The sequence below is a fragment of the Chrysochloris asiatica genome, unplaced genomic scaffold, assembly GCF_000296735.1.
Source record: "Chrysochloris asiatica unplaced genomic scaffold, ChrAsi1.0 scaffold00062, whole genome shotgun sequence".
NCBI lineage: Eukaryota > Metazoa > Chordata > Mammalia > Afrosoricida > Chrysochloridae > Chrysochloris > Chrysochloris asiatica.
Window position 1 is genome coordinate 16,770,487 of NW_006408580.1, and position 16,936 is coordinate 16,787,422.

Genomic DNA, 16,936 nt, shown 5'->3' on the forward strand with positions numbered 1-16,936 from the left:
AAGAACCAATAGATCTGTTTGGAAGAAGTACAGCCAGAGTGCTCCTTGGAGGCCAAGATGGCCACACTTCGTCTCTCATACTTTGGACATATTGTCAGGAGGGAACAGTCACTGGAGAAGGATATCGTGCTTGGTGAGATGGAGGGTCCGAGAAAAAGAGGAAGACCCCCAACGAGATGGATTGGCCAGGTGGTGGCATTGATGGACTCAAGTGTGGCAGCGGTAGTGAGGTTGGCCCGGGATCGGACATTGTTTCGTTCTGCTGTGCATGGGGTCACTATGAGTCGGTTCCGACTCGATGGCACCTAACAACAACAACAATTTTAATGTACTCGCCCTGGCCCTGCCCTTGTTGTTGTTAACTGCTGTCAAGTCATTTCTGACTCCTAGGGACCTTGTATAGGGTTTGTGGTTCATAGTCCAGTTCTTATCCTAGAGTGCCACAGCAGGAGTCCCTAATGAATCAGAATCTCTTGGGAGATGGGTTGGAAGTGGTTTATTATATTTGATTAAAGTGGTCTACCCCACATGTCTGTCAGTTTCTCATATTGTGGTGATTTTCTTGTTGCTGTGATTCTGGAAGTTATGCCTCTGGTGCTTTAAATACCATCATGGTCTCCCATGGTGGATCGGTTTTAGCAGAGCTCCCAGACTAAGAACAGACTAGGTCCAATTCTGAGGGATTAGCTCCTGAAAACCTAATGAATAGCAGTAAAACATTGTCAGAAATAGTACCAGAAGATGAGTACCTCTGGTTGAAAGGCCCTCAAAATAGGACTGAATAGGAACTGCGTCCTCAAAGTAGAGTTGACGTTAATAATATGGATGGAGTTCAGTTTTTAGGACCTTCATTTGCCAAGCGAGCAAGACTCAAAATAAGAAACAGCTGCAAACATTCATTGATAATTAGAAAGTGGTTTGTACCATGTATGATTCTAGGAATATTGTAAATCATCAAAATGAAATGGAATGCATAAAGAACAATATTCTAGGCTTTAATTCACTGAAATGGACAGGTATTGGGCATTTGGAATCAGACAGTCATATGGTTTACTATTCAGAGAATGACAAACTGAAGAGGAATGGTGTTGCTTTCATCCTCAAAAAGAACAATTCATGACTTATCTTGCAATGCACTGCAAGTTAATAAACTAATATTTCAAATTTGCACACCAACCACCAAAGACAATGATGAAGAAACTGAAGAATTCTACTGACTTCTTCCATCTGGACTTGATCAAGCTTATAGTGAAGATGCATTGATTGTTACCTCTGATTGGAATGTGAAAGTTGGAAACAGAAGGAATCAGTAGTTGGGGGGAAAATGGCCTTGGTGATAGAAATGATGCTGGAGATCGAATGATAGAATTTTGTAAGACCAACAGCTTCTTCTTTGCATATACTTTTTACAACAACATGAACAGCAACTACACACATGGACCTTGCCAGCTGAAATACGCATGAATCAAATTGACTACACCCATGGTAAGAGACAGTGGAAAAACTCCATATCATCAGCCAAAACAGGGTCAGAGGCTGACTGTAGAACAGACCATCAGTTGCTCATATGCAAGTTCAGGCTGAATCTGAAGAAAATTAAAACAAGTCCACATGAGTTCTGGTGTGGCACTGTAGGGTAAGCACTGGACAGCTAATCCTGAAGTTGACAGTTCAAACTCACCATCCACTCCTTGGAAACCCTACACAGGGTCGCTGTGAGTCAGAACCAACTCAATAGCACTTAAGAACAACAATAACAAGAGGCAAAACCATGACCTTGAGTATATCCCACTTGAATTCAGAGACCATCTCAAGAACAGACTTGACACATCGAACACTAATGACAGAAGGCCAGAGGAGGTGTGGGATGCCATTAAGAACATCATAATGTAAAGAAAGCAAAAGTTCATTTAAAAGACCATAAAGAAAAGACCAAACTGGATGTCAGAAGAGACTCTGACATCTGAAACTTGCTTTTGAATGTAGAGTAGCTAAAGGAACTGGAAGAAACGGTGAAGTAAAAAAGCTGAACAGAGAATTTCTAAGGTAAGCTTGAAAAGACAAAAGTGTTTTAATGAAATGTGCAAAAACTTGGAGTTAGAAAATCAAAAGGGGAGAACATGCTCAGTATTTCTCAAGCTAAAAGAACTGAAGAAAAAATTCAAGCCTCGACGTGCAATATTTATGGGCAAAACATTGAAAGATGAAAGAAGCATCAGAGGAAGTTGAAGGAATACACAGGTCACTGTTTTCAAAAAGATTTGGTTAATATTCAGCCATTTCAGGAGGTAGAATATAATCAAGAACCGCTGATATTGAAGACATTAGGTAGAAACAAAGCTTTTTTGATGATATACCAATAGAAATGTTTCGACAAACTGATCCAGTCCTGGAAGCACTCACTAGTCTATGCCTAGAAATTTGGGAGATAGCTATCTGGCCAATCAACTGGAAAAGGTCTATATTTGTGCCTATTCCAAAGAAAGGTGACCCAACAGAATGCAGAAACTATCAAACAATATTATTAATGATGGTGATTATATGCCTTGGAGTTTGTTCGACTCATAGTGACCTCGTAATGGGTTTTTGAGGCTGTCAGTCTTTATGGGAGCAGGAAGCCTCATCTTTCTCCCGCGGGATGGCTGGTAGATTCGAACTGCTGATCTTGCAGTTAGCAGCTCAGCTCATAATCCACTACGCTACCAGAGCTCCTTAATATCACATGCAAATAAAATTTTTCTGAAGATAATTTAAAAATGGTTAGAATAACACATTGACAGGAAGCTACCAGAAATTCAAGCTGAATTCAGAAGCAGACACAGAACAGAGGATATCATTACTGATGTCAGATGACTCGCTGAAATTATAGAATACCAGAAAGGTGTTTACTTTCTGTTGTATTGATTACGCAAAGACATTTGATTCTGTACAGTTAACAAACTATGAACAACATTACAGAGAATGAGAGTTCCGGAACACTTAATTGTGCTCATGCGAAACCTGTATATAGAACAAGAGGCAATTGTTTGAACAGAACAAGAGGATACTGGGTAGTTTAAAATCTGGAAAAGTGTGCATAAGGGTTGTATTCTTTCACCATACTATTCAATCTGTATGTTGAGCAAATTAACAGAGAAATTGAACTCCATGAAGAAGAACATAACATTAGGATTAGAGGAAGGCTCTTTAACAACCTGCTATATGCAGATGACACCTTGCTTGGTGAAGGAAAAGAAGGCTTGAAGTATTTGCTGATGAAGATCAAAGAATACGGCCTTCAGTATGGATTACAACTCAGTGTAAAGAAAACAAAACAACATCATGATAAACAAAGAAAAGATTGACATTGTATAGGACTTAATTTTACTTGCATCCATAATCTATGCTCATGGAAGCAGCAGTCAAAGCCTGTTGCATTGGGCAAATCTGATGCAAAAGACCTCCTTAAAGTGTTAAGACCTCCTTAAAGTGTTAAAGAGCAAAGATGTTGCTTTGAGGACCAAGGTACACCTGACTCGAGCCATGTTATTCTCAACCGCCTCATATGTGATGTGTGCAAAAGCTGGATAGTGAATAAGAAAGACCCAAGAAAAATTGATGCATTTGAATTATGGTGTTGGTGAAGAATATTGAAAATTCCATGGACTGCCAAAAGAATAAACATTTGTCTTGGAAGAAGTACAACAAGAGTGCTCCTTGGACGCCAGGATGTGAGAATTCATAAATTTAGAAATGTTATCTGGAGGGGGACCATACTTGATAGAGGGTCAGCCAAGAAGAGGAAGACCCCCAGCAAGACAGAGTGGCACAGTGGCTGCCACAATAGCTTTAATATAACAATTGTGAAGCTGTTGTGCATATGGTCTCTATGAATCAACACTGACTTGACAACACTGAATTTACACATTGTGTAAGTATTCTGAGTAGGATTGGTAGCTAAGCTGGACTTCTTGATGACCCTTACTGATATGGTCTCCCATCACTAACACCTGTCTACATCACATTAGGGTATTCTCTTTATCATCAAATCTACAAATAAAGCAAGTTTGTGTTGTAAGCAGCTTCATTATTTGTTTTCCTTTTCAGGTTGGTTTTAATGCTGATGAAGCGCATAATATAGTTAAGGAGGTGAGTTATATATTTGTTTATCTTGCAACTATGGTCATTGAGATTTTTTCAAAGTTAATATTTTGATTTTCACTATAAAGTTAGAAACCTGTGTGTTAAATCAGCAAGATGTTTAGTATTCACTGAATCTCTAACTCTCCACAAAGATGCTTCTGTTCTTATTGTATGCTGTCAGGCCTCTTGAGGCTTACTCTGAAAGCTGTTTAAGTACTTTCTTAGCCTAGAAAACTGGTTTTCTGTATTATAGAATTGATGCTCTGTCTTTTAAATCAAATTATTTTTATATTAGTAGAGCCAAATATTATTTTAACTGTTAATGTTTTAAAAGTGTGTGTGTGTTTGTGTATGCGCTCTGGTGGCACAATGTGTAAGTGCTCGGCTACTAACTTAAAAGTCTGATCTTCAAAACCACCAACTGCTACTCAGGAGAAATGACCTGGCAATCTTCTCCTGTAAAGATCACAGCCTACAAAACCCTATGGGGACTTTCTGTTCTGTTATATAGGATCAATGAGAGCAAGAATCAACTCAGTGGTATACAACAACAACATATATGAAATAGATATATATGGTGGGTCAATGGACTCCTGGTGTGGCTTTGTAGGGTCAGCACTAGACTGCGAGCCACAAGATCAATTCAAATCAACCATCCACTCCTCAGAAGCCCTATACAGGGTCGCTATGAGTCAGAACTGACTCGATGACACTTAACAACAACAAGATAATAGACCTTATAAATGCCTATCTTTAGATATTTTTTTTTCCTTTTCTTTTTTAAGCTCAGTTATCACTTAGAGCAATCATTTTAAACATCTTTTTGAGTCAGATATGACAGTAAATCAGAATCTTAAGAAAAATATTTAGAACATGGAATTTGATCCTCTTGTTAAACAAACAGAAAAGTAGTTCCTCTTTGGGAATCAGTTCTAGCTGAGAAATTTTAATTATTTTAGTGACATCACATATAGCCTGTACTGTGTGTAAGGGTAAGATATTTATGAACACTCAGTTCAGAGACATTTTTAACTCTGCAAGCTCATAGATAATGATCAGACCCATTTTGTACCGTGTCAGGCTTGTGTTATGAGTCTGATTATTGGGACCTGTGTCCTAGCAAGCCCTTGCTGCCATTAATCTGGGTTAGATTAGATCTGCCCCTGGACACCGTGGACATCATCAGTCCACCCTGAGACCATGTTACACCTGCCTGAAAGCCCTGTGACAAGACTACTCCACACTCACCCAGATCTGGGTACCTACAACAAGGGTCAACTTGAGGTCTGAGAGGGGGGCTCTACAGGTGCCTTTTCAAGTGGGATAAGTACTGGACTGCTAGGTCAGTTTGAGCCCCAAGGTCAGCAGTTCAAAGTCACCAGCCCCTGCTCAGAAACCCTATGCAGGGTCGTTGTGAGTCAGACTGACTTGACAGCTTTTAACAACAACACGGCACGTGAGTTCACGGCAATGGCAACAGGGGAAAAGAAGTGTGTTTAAGTGGGCCTCTGCAGTTCAAACCGGTGGTGTTTAAGGTTCCGTGGTAAATTACACGTGGATTTTCTACTGCATGGAAGGTCAACAACTGTGTGGGAGGTGTTCAAGAGTCAACTGTATTTTTAAATTAGCCTCATCCTATATTTCTAGCGTGAGATCCATTTAAAATTTCAGCTGTTCCAAAATCATTCTTTAACCAGTTGAAACCACCCTCTTTTAATCTCCCTCACTATAATCATTTTATAACCTAACTTATTACCCTCAATTAGCCTTCCTTGTGATATAGATATTAGAGTTATTTTGTTAGCCTCTCTGCTAGATTGTTAGGTTATTTGCATCAGAGGCCATGCTGTATTTATCTTTATATGCCCCATAGTGCCTGATAGAGTGAGATAGCACAAGCGGAAACACTTTGAAAACAGTTAGCCATTAAAGATCCTGTGTAATAAGTATTTAGCAAATACATGTTTTTCAAGATGTCTTATGAGGTTATAAATGTATTTGATGTCTTGAACACGTTTTTTGCTGCTTGTTGTGTAAAATGTGTCCTTTTAGGCTAATTCAACCTCTGCTCTTTTAGTGTATAGATGGGGTCTTGGGTGGTGAAGATTACAATCAAAACAATATCAACCAATGGACTGCAAGCATTGTGGAACAGTCATTAGCACATTTGGTTAAGTTGGGAAAAGCTTATAAATATATTGGTAAGTATCAATGTCCTTTCTCAGTCATTTATTCACCTTTATCTTTGTGATTATCTCTTATTTTAGAGAATTTATGAAGGCCTTCAAAAAGTTTGTGGAAGAATGAAATGAAAAGACCATGAACTTTTTGAATGGTAAATACTTCAGTTGGTAGACACTGAATAGGCATGACAGAATTCTGATTAACTTATTGATCCAAAAATATATGATGCTCCCTAAAAAATAGACCTTTTACTACTCAAAAACAGATGGAGCCACTGCCAACCATCTGCTTGCCCTAAGTAGCATCGCCCTTGACGTTTGTTTATATTAGTTATCACTTTCCACCGAAACCTCTGTAGCCCTCTCGTGTTTCAATCATCCCATGCCTCCTTACATGTAGGAATGTGAAGTGCCACTCAATAACTGTTTATAAACGTCTTCTTTTTGTTGTTTTCGTATCTGCGCCTGTGGTATGCCCATGGGATAAGGCATACAGTTTGGAACAGAATTTTACTGCCCTAAGGAGCTCTGATAGCATAGTGGTTACGAATCAGGCTGTGAAACCCGCAAGGTCAGTAGTTCAAAACTACCAGCTGTTCCATGGGAGAAAGATGAGGCGTTCTGCTCCCGTAAAGATTTACAGCCTCGGAAACCCTGTACAGGGTCGCTATGAGTTGGAACCGACTCCACGGCACATCACCACCACCACCATGATCACCAGTGGTTATGGCAAAGGGCAAAAAACAGACTGGGTCCAGAAGGCTCAAATCCATGATTATGGATAATGCAGATGATAGACTTTTTGTTTTCCAGTCCTTTTGCTAAATGTTTTATGCTGTAGTATTTGTATAGCCTTCAGAGCTCTGGTCTGTGCCACGGAGATGTGGGCTATCTTCTCATGTTGCTGTGCGCTCTTACGCTGTGGTTTTATTTTTAGTGACCTGTGCAGTGGTGCAGAAGAGTGCATATGGCTTTCACACAGCCAGCTCATGCTTTTGGGATACCACATCCGATGGTAAGAGACCTTCAAACAAAATCCAACTTCTAGCAAAGTCAAATAGTGTACTTTTTAATCAGATGCTTATTAATCGCTTGTTAAATTCTCAAAAGAACTTTATGAAGACAATTGCTTTGAACCTAGTGAGACGGGTACCTTCAAACAACTACAAAATGTAAAGATTTAACTGAGTGAAGAAAATAGGACAGTAAAACCTGTCGACAACTGTGTAGATATATCTTAGTTATTTTGAGGTTTTGCTGGTATTTGAAAGTTCTGTTTTTGTGTGTTTTCAGGAACCTGTACTGTACGATGGGAGAACCGAACCATGAATTGTATCGCCAATGTTTTCGCCATTGCAATTGTCCTGTAACTGATTAAAAATGTTATGCCAAAGCCATTAACTTAAGAATTTGCCAGTGTATCCTGTCTAAAAAGAGCAGTAGTTACTTATTAATGCACTAGATGAAAAGTGTACAATATGCTTCAAGGCTATTCACAAATGGAATATTCTAAGCAAGCAATCTCATAATATGTTGAAAGATTCTTTCATATTCTATATAGAGTCATTAAAATAGGAAAAATTGAATGTTAGCAAACATAAAAGCAGAAATATGGCATTACATAAAAATGTAATTATATTCATACCAGTTTTTCATTAGCTGTATGTACCTAAGGAAATGGATGAATGCATATAGATAGCAAAATTCCTCTCTCTAGAGAAGCTAACAGGGAGAAATGGATGATCAAAAAGCTTCAAAGGTAAATATGGAGACAATAAGAATTAGTTAAAATTTAAGTTGTTGTTTTTTTTCTTCTCTTCTCTTACTTTGTTGTTGTTGTTGTTATTAAATGTTGTCGAGTTGGTTCCGACTCACAGTGTCCCTGTATAGAGTTTCCAAGGAGCAGTTGGTGGGTTTGAATTGCCGACCTTGCTATTAGCAGTCTACTGCTTATCCTACAACATCACAATTTAGTGAGATGTAATTGCTTTTTTTTTTTTCTTTTCTGCTCACTACTATGAGGCTTTCTGCTCCTGTAAAGATTTACAGCCTCAGAAATCCTGTACAGGCTTGCTATGAATTGGAAACAACTCAGTGGTAGGCCTACAACCACCACCGCCACCACTATTATAGTAGCAACTAGAATTAACTTAAGGAGCTCTGGTAACGTAGTGGTTACAAGTCGGGCTGTTAACCTCAAGGTCAACAGTTCGAAACTACCAGCTGTTCTGCAGGAGAAAGATGAGGCTTTCTGTTCCGGTAAAGATCTACAGCTTCTGAATCCATACGCAGGGTGACTATGAGTCGGAACCGACTCCATGGCACACCACCACCACAATTAACTTGTTAACTTTCTCTGAGAATTTTAAGATCATTTTTTTTTTCTTTTTAATTTCAAATCTTTGGATTTGCATTTGAATATGAATTAGATCTGGTGACCTCATTTCCCTAGCTAAGCAAAATAAGTTACAGTGTGTGTGGTGAATGGCCAACAACTCAAACAACTGCCTTACAGTTCTTTTCACTCATTTCATGTGGAAGAAACATATATTGAATGTCGGGTATGGTGGATTTCTTTGCTAGGCATTACAGTTCTTAATACTCTCTTCAGATTCTCGATTTAGCTTGGCACCTTTTAGCTGGAAAACTGTAGCACTTATGTTTGGGAAAGATAAAACAATGAGAGGAGAATAGTGAATCTGGTTATCTATGTCTAAGTAAGTGAAATGAAAAGCACTTGCTGCCAGAGAGTTACAGATGTCATTTTATAGATTGCTTCTTGTGAGTTAAAAATAAACAAAACATGCAACTCTTGCTTGCAGGCCTTATTTGACATCAAATTATCCTAGCAGTGAATTACATCATGGCTTTAGTTATAACAACCATCTGTAAATAATTTTAAATACTTATTGTGTGGGCTTCAAATTGAATGGGATAAACTATGAATGAAAAGCGCTCACACGCTAGCAGGTTATCTAATAACTCAGGGTTTATGAAATGTCAAGTTTATTAAGAAAATAAAAGGTGAAAAATTATGGTACCCACAGCTGTCCACCAAATGCGAAGTCAATCTGCTATTTGATCTTGGAATAGCAAAATCAATGTTGCATACCACTAACACTAATACATAGGAGTATAGTGAAATCATGATTCACTGGAATTTTTTGAGGGAAAACACAAAGCTTAGTGTTGACAAAATTAAGGGAGTATTCTTTTAGGAATATCCTTTGCATGTCTGATGTTTTGCTGAATAAAAATTGTTCATTGTTTAAGAACAATGAGAAAATATACAGATTAGGTTTAATGCAGTGATCTACATTTTTGACGTGTCAAAAATTCTCATAGTCATTACCTGTATGTCACTCTATGCTGCTGACTTTTGTGCCCTTAGAGATTTTACTAGTGACCAAAAGATCTGTGTAGTTAAGGCTCATTTTTTATTATTGTGACATAACTCTTTTTAATACATCATTTTTGATTATTGCTATTGAAGCCTGATTTGAAAAAAAATCATTAAAAACATACCTCGTGAGCCTGCTATGTGCTCTATTTCTAGTGAAAATAAAGATTATCTGCTTGCGCTGTACACATGCTTTTGGATTGTTATTGAGTGGTTTAAAATGTCGTTATGCTTCCAGACATACTGAAAAGGAGGTTTAATAAAGCTACACTCATATGGCACCACATACATTGTACAGGAAAAAAACATGAAAATCGCAACATGAACCCAGTATTCACCATTGCATAATTATTCATAACTCCTAGTTTATTTTTTTTGTGATTTCAAAATCAATTTTTACATAAGTATGTTTTAAAAAATAAGTTATTTATTGGCTTCTAATGATTATTTTGGGTAAAGAACTTCATTCTGTTTGTCATCTAACAACTGAGTTGTTACTGTTTCTTTTTCTTTTAATTAATGGTCTTAAGCATGTGAAATTAGGGTATTCAAATGTCAGTACTAACTAGCATTTTTGCAAAGCTATAATTTTATGTTTGTAAAGTACCAGTATTCTACCCTAAGTGATGGTAACAGCTCGTTATAGTTTCTCTAGTAAAAACTTCTTTTCTAATCTTCTTTCCATGTTGGATGTTACCTAATTATCAGTCCTTAAATATATTTTCACCACCTACATTCATTATTACATTTCTTTTCTCTCTTTTTTTATTATAGAAATAGAGATAACAACAGTTGCAGTTAAACGTTTTTTAGCATGTACAATGACATCAATCATTTTCCGTAGCCATCCTCAGGTGTTTTTTTTTAAAGTTTTTATTGTGAATTAAGTGACAGTTTGCATGGGAGAATGTCGGTTTTACACTCATACTATCTTATTTCGTTTCATTTCAGTGATTACAATCCTCTCTGTGCATCATCATTCTTCTATTCCCTTTGTTTTTTTGGGGGGGGTTTTATGGATGTACAAAAAAGCACTCAGGAATATATAATCATTTAAACAACCCAAGGGCATATTCTGCAAGCCTCCCTCCTGGCTGCCAGTTCTCAGTCCCTCTCTTTCCATGAATCTAGAGTCCTGAGTTGCTCCCTTTCTCTATGTCCTCATCTCTGCCTCCATCTCTGGTGTCACTGCTTCTCTGGATAGGGGCCCATATCCCGCTCATGCTCTTCTCTCTTGATGGTCTTAGGGTTCTCTGTTCCTGGAATGTAAGATTAACTATTCCCCAGTTTTTGTTACAAAACGTCTACCTTTACAGTTGTGATAGGTGCAATTAGTCATGATAACAATTACTATTGAATCATAAGAATCTCCTTTCACCAGACCCGTCTAGCATCCTCATGTTTTTAAAGTTGCCTTAGAATGCTTAGGATTATATTTACAAAGTTTGAATAAAAAATCTTGTTCTTGATTGCAGTTTTTAAAAAGTGGTAGAAAAATTGGTGACTCTTAATAGCAAAGGGATTAAGTCTTTCAATTGAAAGATGAATTGAACATTTCACCCCGTATGCTAGAATCTATCCAAGGGGAATTTACTTTGTAATTCAGAAAGTGGCTCTGTTTTTGTGACTGAAGAGGTTCATAGTTCTCATATCTAATAATTCTATAAAATTGACCTGGCACATTTATGAACCACCCTACAGACGTATCTTAATCATTAAGCCCTGACAAGATTTAGAGGACCATCATTACTTTGCACTAGCCTCAGTGGTCCAGAAGATTCTACCCTATCTAGTTCCAAATTGTAATTTCCATTGTGGTTCTACTTAATGTCACTCCGCATCATCTTTGCATATGTTGACAATACAGGCCTAGCTAGAAATGGCCATTGTTTTACGAAAAGTGCCCCTTCACAAAATAGATTTTTTAAGATTTTACGATTGAAGTTGGGACATTGTGTAGGCAAGTTTTTCACCACTGAGATGATATCATTCTTCCCTGGAGGAGACAAAACATAGACAACCACCCTATTCTAGGATCCTTAAAAGATGAACATTATATGGGGAAGCTTCTTTGCAGTTCCTAAGGAGATGCCTGGGCTGATGCAATAATATGTACTCAGTTTTCACTGTGCCCCACCACATATATACCTTTTTTATTATTGTTATTCAATACTTTATCCTTTTTCAATGTATATCAGCTTCTAACTTAAGCGATCTCAATTTTGTTTATTCAATTGAGAGTAAGAGAAGGGAACAAAGAGATGCAAAACTACCTGGATATTGTTAAGGATTCACTTGAGTTTTAATGGTAGAACCACAGCTGCTCTTCCCTCTCTCCCCCACATTCCAGACCAAGGAAGGCTGTCCAAACTCCAATACTGACTAGCAATACCAGCAGCAGTTTTCATAATGGTGCCAACAGCTATTGTGGTACAGTAGGTGGCGTACTAAGTCAGGGGTAGGTTTATGGGAATGGGCCATACATGGTCAACACATGGTGAATGAAAAATAGATCAACAAAGTGTACTCTAATATTTATAGAAGCTTTATTCATAATTATCAAAAAACCCCATTCAGATGTCTTTCAGTGGGTGAGTGTTATAATGAACTTTGGTACGTACATGGAATGCACTGCTCAGCAAAAAAAAAAAAAAAAAAGCCAACTATTTACACAGGAAACAACTTTAGAGAATTATGCTGAGTAAAAATCAATCCCAAAAGGTTGCATACTATAGGATTCCATCTAAGTAATGTTATTGAAATGAGGAGCAGACTTTAAAATTAGAGAACATATTCAAAGTGCAAACAGTTGGGGAGAGGGCAGGATGATGAGGGGAGGATGTGGTTATAAAATATCAACAGGAGGAATTTTTGTGGTATTGAAACTATTCAGTATCTCAGCTGTGGAGCTGGAATATGCAAATCTACACATATGACTTAGCTCTATAGAACTAAGTACACAAACAGGAGGACAAGTAAAATTGGAGAAATCAGAATAAGTTCTGTGTATTTTATCAATTTCAATATCTGGTTGGGATACTGTGCTATAGTTTTGCAACATATTACCATTTGGGGTAACTGTAAAGTGCCTGCAAGATCTTTCTGTATTTCCTATAACTGCATATGGACCTACAATGACCTTTTTTAAAAACGTAAAAATGTCTTAGGCTGGGTTCTCTAGAGAAGCAAAACCAGTGAAGTTTATACATGTATATAGAAAGACAGACTGATCTCAAGAAAATGGCTCACAGAGTTGCAGAGGTGGGTAAGTCCCAAGTCTAGAGGTCAGATGTCAGGCTGAAGGCTTCTGATGCATGTAGCTGCAGGACTGATGAACCCAAGATCAGCAGGTAAGGTACAAGATTGTTGACTCCCAGGATTGCCAGCCAATAGAACAGGCCACTGGCTCGAGTCCAAAGAAAAGGAGGTTAGATGATGAACCATATGCAGGATCCAGACCCAGCAAAAATCAAGCAAGCTTTGCATCAGTGTCCAGTATATTCAGCAGGTCACACCCCCGATGAAACGTCATTTTGAATGACTGACTGCTCATAGCAGACAGTTGATTACATTATATTAGATCTCATCATGGAAGATTACTGTGTCTTACCTGATCAATCATTGAGAATCCTGGCCCAGTCATGTTTACATAAAAGACCTGAACTATCACAGTTCACTCCTTGTCAGCTTGGCTCCTATATATAGCTCCTTAAACCATGCATGGTTTATAAATAAAGACAATTGTAAAGTCATACTTAACACCTAACATGATAAAACTACTGCGTACAACCAAAAAATGCATTAAGCCCATTTACATCTTATATTTTATAAGTGAACAAAATGAAAAATTTTTGATGAACACATACCAGGAAACAATACTCAGAACAATTTTAGTCCTTGTTTCTGAAACTGGTCATATGGTCCATAGGTGGTATTTATAACTACTTTCTTCCACCCCTGGTTCCATATACCCTTTGCCCTCAGCAAGCATCTCAGCTGGTTGTGGCTCCTTGTCTGGTGGGGTGACATAAACCGTCATTCTGGACCCTTAGAGGTCAAGTCAGAACTGGGTTTTTATAGTTTACCACTGACTTTAATCACAGAGCATAGTAGTACTAAGAGAAGTAAGTCCTAAGAAATCTGGGTCCAGACATCTCCTTTACTCCATTATGTAGTATTGATTCTATTTCCTCTTGGTAATCAGGGTCAATCATACCATTCAATACAGTGGCTCCTTTCTTTGCCTGTTGATCTAGAGGTATGAGGAGTCCAAAGTGGCTAGGGAATTCTTAAGTTACAGTTCAATGGGATCACTATTGTGTCTCCAGGTGGAAGTATTCCTTCCTTTGGAACGAATACCTTCAGACCCCAAAATCGTAGGGTCACAGGAAAAGGAAGCAAAAATTTTGCAAGTGGGTTACTAGGAGTAGTAATGAGTGGTGACATTCCCATTTCACCCATTGGTTCTTGGACCCATGAATCCTGGCTATTGAAGAAACAGCACCATATATTGGACACTGGTTTAGAGCATATACAGAATCCTGGAGAACATTGCCTCAATCTTGCAAGGTGTTGCCACCTAGCTGGCTTTGTAATTGTATCTTTAGAAGGCTATTCCATCATTCTATCAAAGCAGTTGTTTCAGAATGATGGGGAACATGCTTGCTGAGTGCCACTGAATTGGTTCTAACTCATACTGACACTATAGCATTTCTGAGGAGTGAATGGTGGGTTTGAATCAGTGAATGGTGGGTTTGAGAAAGATGAGGCGTTCTTCTCCCACAAAGATTTACTGCTTTGGAAACCCTATACAGGGTCACTATGCATCGGAACTGATTTACTGCTTTGGAAACCCTACACAGGACCATTATGCATCGGAACTGACACGACGACGGCATACCATCATAGTATTTAAGGGAGTAAGCCAAGGTCTGAAAGTGGGGAAGGTATTGGTGAACCAGGTCCAGGTCACTGTCTCTTGGGGCTTACAACTAGTCTACTCCGCTGCCTTGCTGATGACATGGAGTCCAAGTTCAACTTCCCCTGTGATATTAACCTAAGCACAGCAAATCATGTTAACAGCCAAACTCCTCCAAACTTAGCAAGCAGAAAGTCCAAAGCAATACGACTATCTAAAAATTAATAAAAGCTAATGAATTCAAGGAGGTGTATTGAGCTCTCAGAACTTTTTCCATACCCAGAACCAGGTGATGAATTGTTAAGTGCAATCGAGTCAGTTCCAATTCATAACGATCCTGTATAGGGTTTCCAAGACTCTAAATCTTTGTGGGAGAAGAATGCCTCATTATTAGTCTGCAAGGACTTAAAATCCCCAATGACATTTGCATCAGAATCCCTAGTTTCTGGGTCTTGCTTTATTCACTTAATAGGCCCCACTGAGGTAAAGGCTGATACCACATATGGGAGGGATAGTGTAGCTCTGGCTTAACTCTCAGCTTGCAGGACAAGTGGGTGAGCCTTTCTCCTAGGCGGGCTTCCCAAAAGAGGAAAAATCATGAAAACAGGTAAAATAAACAAGCCATCTTATCTCTTAGTAAATTTTTTATGAATAAGTCGAGTGGTGGGGGTACAAGTGAAGGAGTCGACTTGTTGTTCTTGTGGGTGCTGGGCCTTCCAAACCTTAAGTAGTACACAGTCTCCTGGGAAGTGCCTGTGAGAGGTGTGTCCAAGGGGAAAGACTTTCAGAGAGAAGCTAACTGATTAATCATCTTTAAGGTGGGGCCAAGGAATCACAATTACTCTTATTTGTGAACATGAGTCATAATCACAGTAGGGAAAGAGGCTTCCTTTAGGAATGGTCTCTCAACTACCAAATTATAGGGGCTAAATCTGAGCCTGCTTCTAGGGGCAACTCCGATTCTGAGCAGGGCAAGGGGAAGCACCCAGTCGTAAGTTGGATTAGTCTCTTGGCAAAGGTTTGCTAGGGTTTTCTTTAGGATGTGGTTCATCTTTTCAGTTTTGACGGTCGATTGGGATCTCCAGGAGGTGTGCAGGTTCCATTTTAATTGGCAAGTTCTTGAATCTCCAGCCAGTAGCTCTCTTGAACTATTCAGGGGGAGTTCATGGATATGAACAGCTTCATATCCATGAAGGTTGGGGTTTAGGGCTAGGGTCTGCAAGCATGGGAGCCAGTCTGATCACTTGGCAGTTTTGTCAGTGTGACAATTTTCTCCAGCTTCTGTGTTGGTATGCTGGGCAATACATGACAGTTACTATGGCTGGTTCTTGGGCAGCCTCTAATAGGTTTCTGAGACACGGTTTGTCCTGACTGAGGGTGCCCATGGTGGTCTCATGGTTAAGATGACTTTACTCCTCCATTTCTTCTTGTGTGCTGACTCTTGGGCCCACTCCAGCCATCTCTTCTCCATTTCCTGCTTTCTTTTTCTTGGGTTATATGGATTTTCCTAAAATCAAACCTGAAACTGAAATGAAGTCTGTAAAAGTAAAAAATCTGGGTTCTTATTCATAGACAAAAATAAGCAAACAAAAACACAGAACAAATGAATATCTGACCACCTGTAGTGTTAAAATTCTAGTCATTCTTACATTAGTTTTCTTGTCTCAATCATACATTCCATTCATGACCTAGGGACCTGGCGTCTCTCCACTCTCCTCTCCCCAAGGTCTTTTACCAAGGACAGGTACCTTTCCCCACAGTTAACAGGACCACTAGATGGCAGACAAGAAAATCAATACGATAATGAAATTCTTGGTAAATCAGGCCGAAACAAGTTAAAAGTCCCCCTATTCTGGTGTGACACTTCAGGATAATGTGCTGGACCACAAGGTCAGTTTGAACTGCAAGGTCAGCAGCTCAAATCCACCAGCTGTTTCTCAGAGACCCTATACAGAGTTGCTATGGGTTGGAAGTGACTCAATGGCATTTAACAACAACATCTCACAATCTGGGAGGGACAGTATTTCCCTTCAAGCTCAGATATACAACACTACCCACAACTGTTGGTAGATAGAGTCTGGGAAATGGCCCAGAAATCCTGCCCTTAATCACAATTCCAGAACCAGAGAATCCTAAGTGAGTCAAAGGAGACAAAACTAAAACAGAGACCACATACTCACCTCTGTTGTTGTTGTTGTTAAGTGCCATCGAGTCAGGTCCGACCCATAGCGACCCTGTACAGGGTTTCCGAGGGTGTAAATCTTTACGGGAGTAGAAAGCCTCATCTTTCTCCCGCGGAGCGGCTGGTAGTTT

General features: G+C 38.9%; 1 protein-coding gene across 1 annotated transcript in view; it reads left to right on the top strand.

Annotated features, from left to right (window-relative positions):
- The window catches only part of LOC102826379 (dynein light chain Tctex-type 3-like), an 11,860-nt gene extending 4,185 nt beyond the window's left edge, over positions 1-7,675 (top strand). Inside the window, exons 2-5 of the mRNA XM_006864279.1 lie at positions 4,087-4,128; positions 6,200-6,323; positions 7,243-7,320; positions 7,599-7,675. Of these exons, the coding sequence (XP_006864341.1) occupies positions 4,087-4,128; positions 6,200-6,323; positions 7,243-7,320; positions 7,599-7,675 (321 nt within the window). The remainder of the gene's footprint in view (positions 1-4,086; positions 4,129-6,199; positions 6,324-7,242; positions 7,321-7,598) is intronic.
- Positions 7,676-16,936: the final 9,261 nt, after the last annotated feature.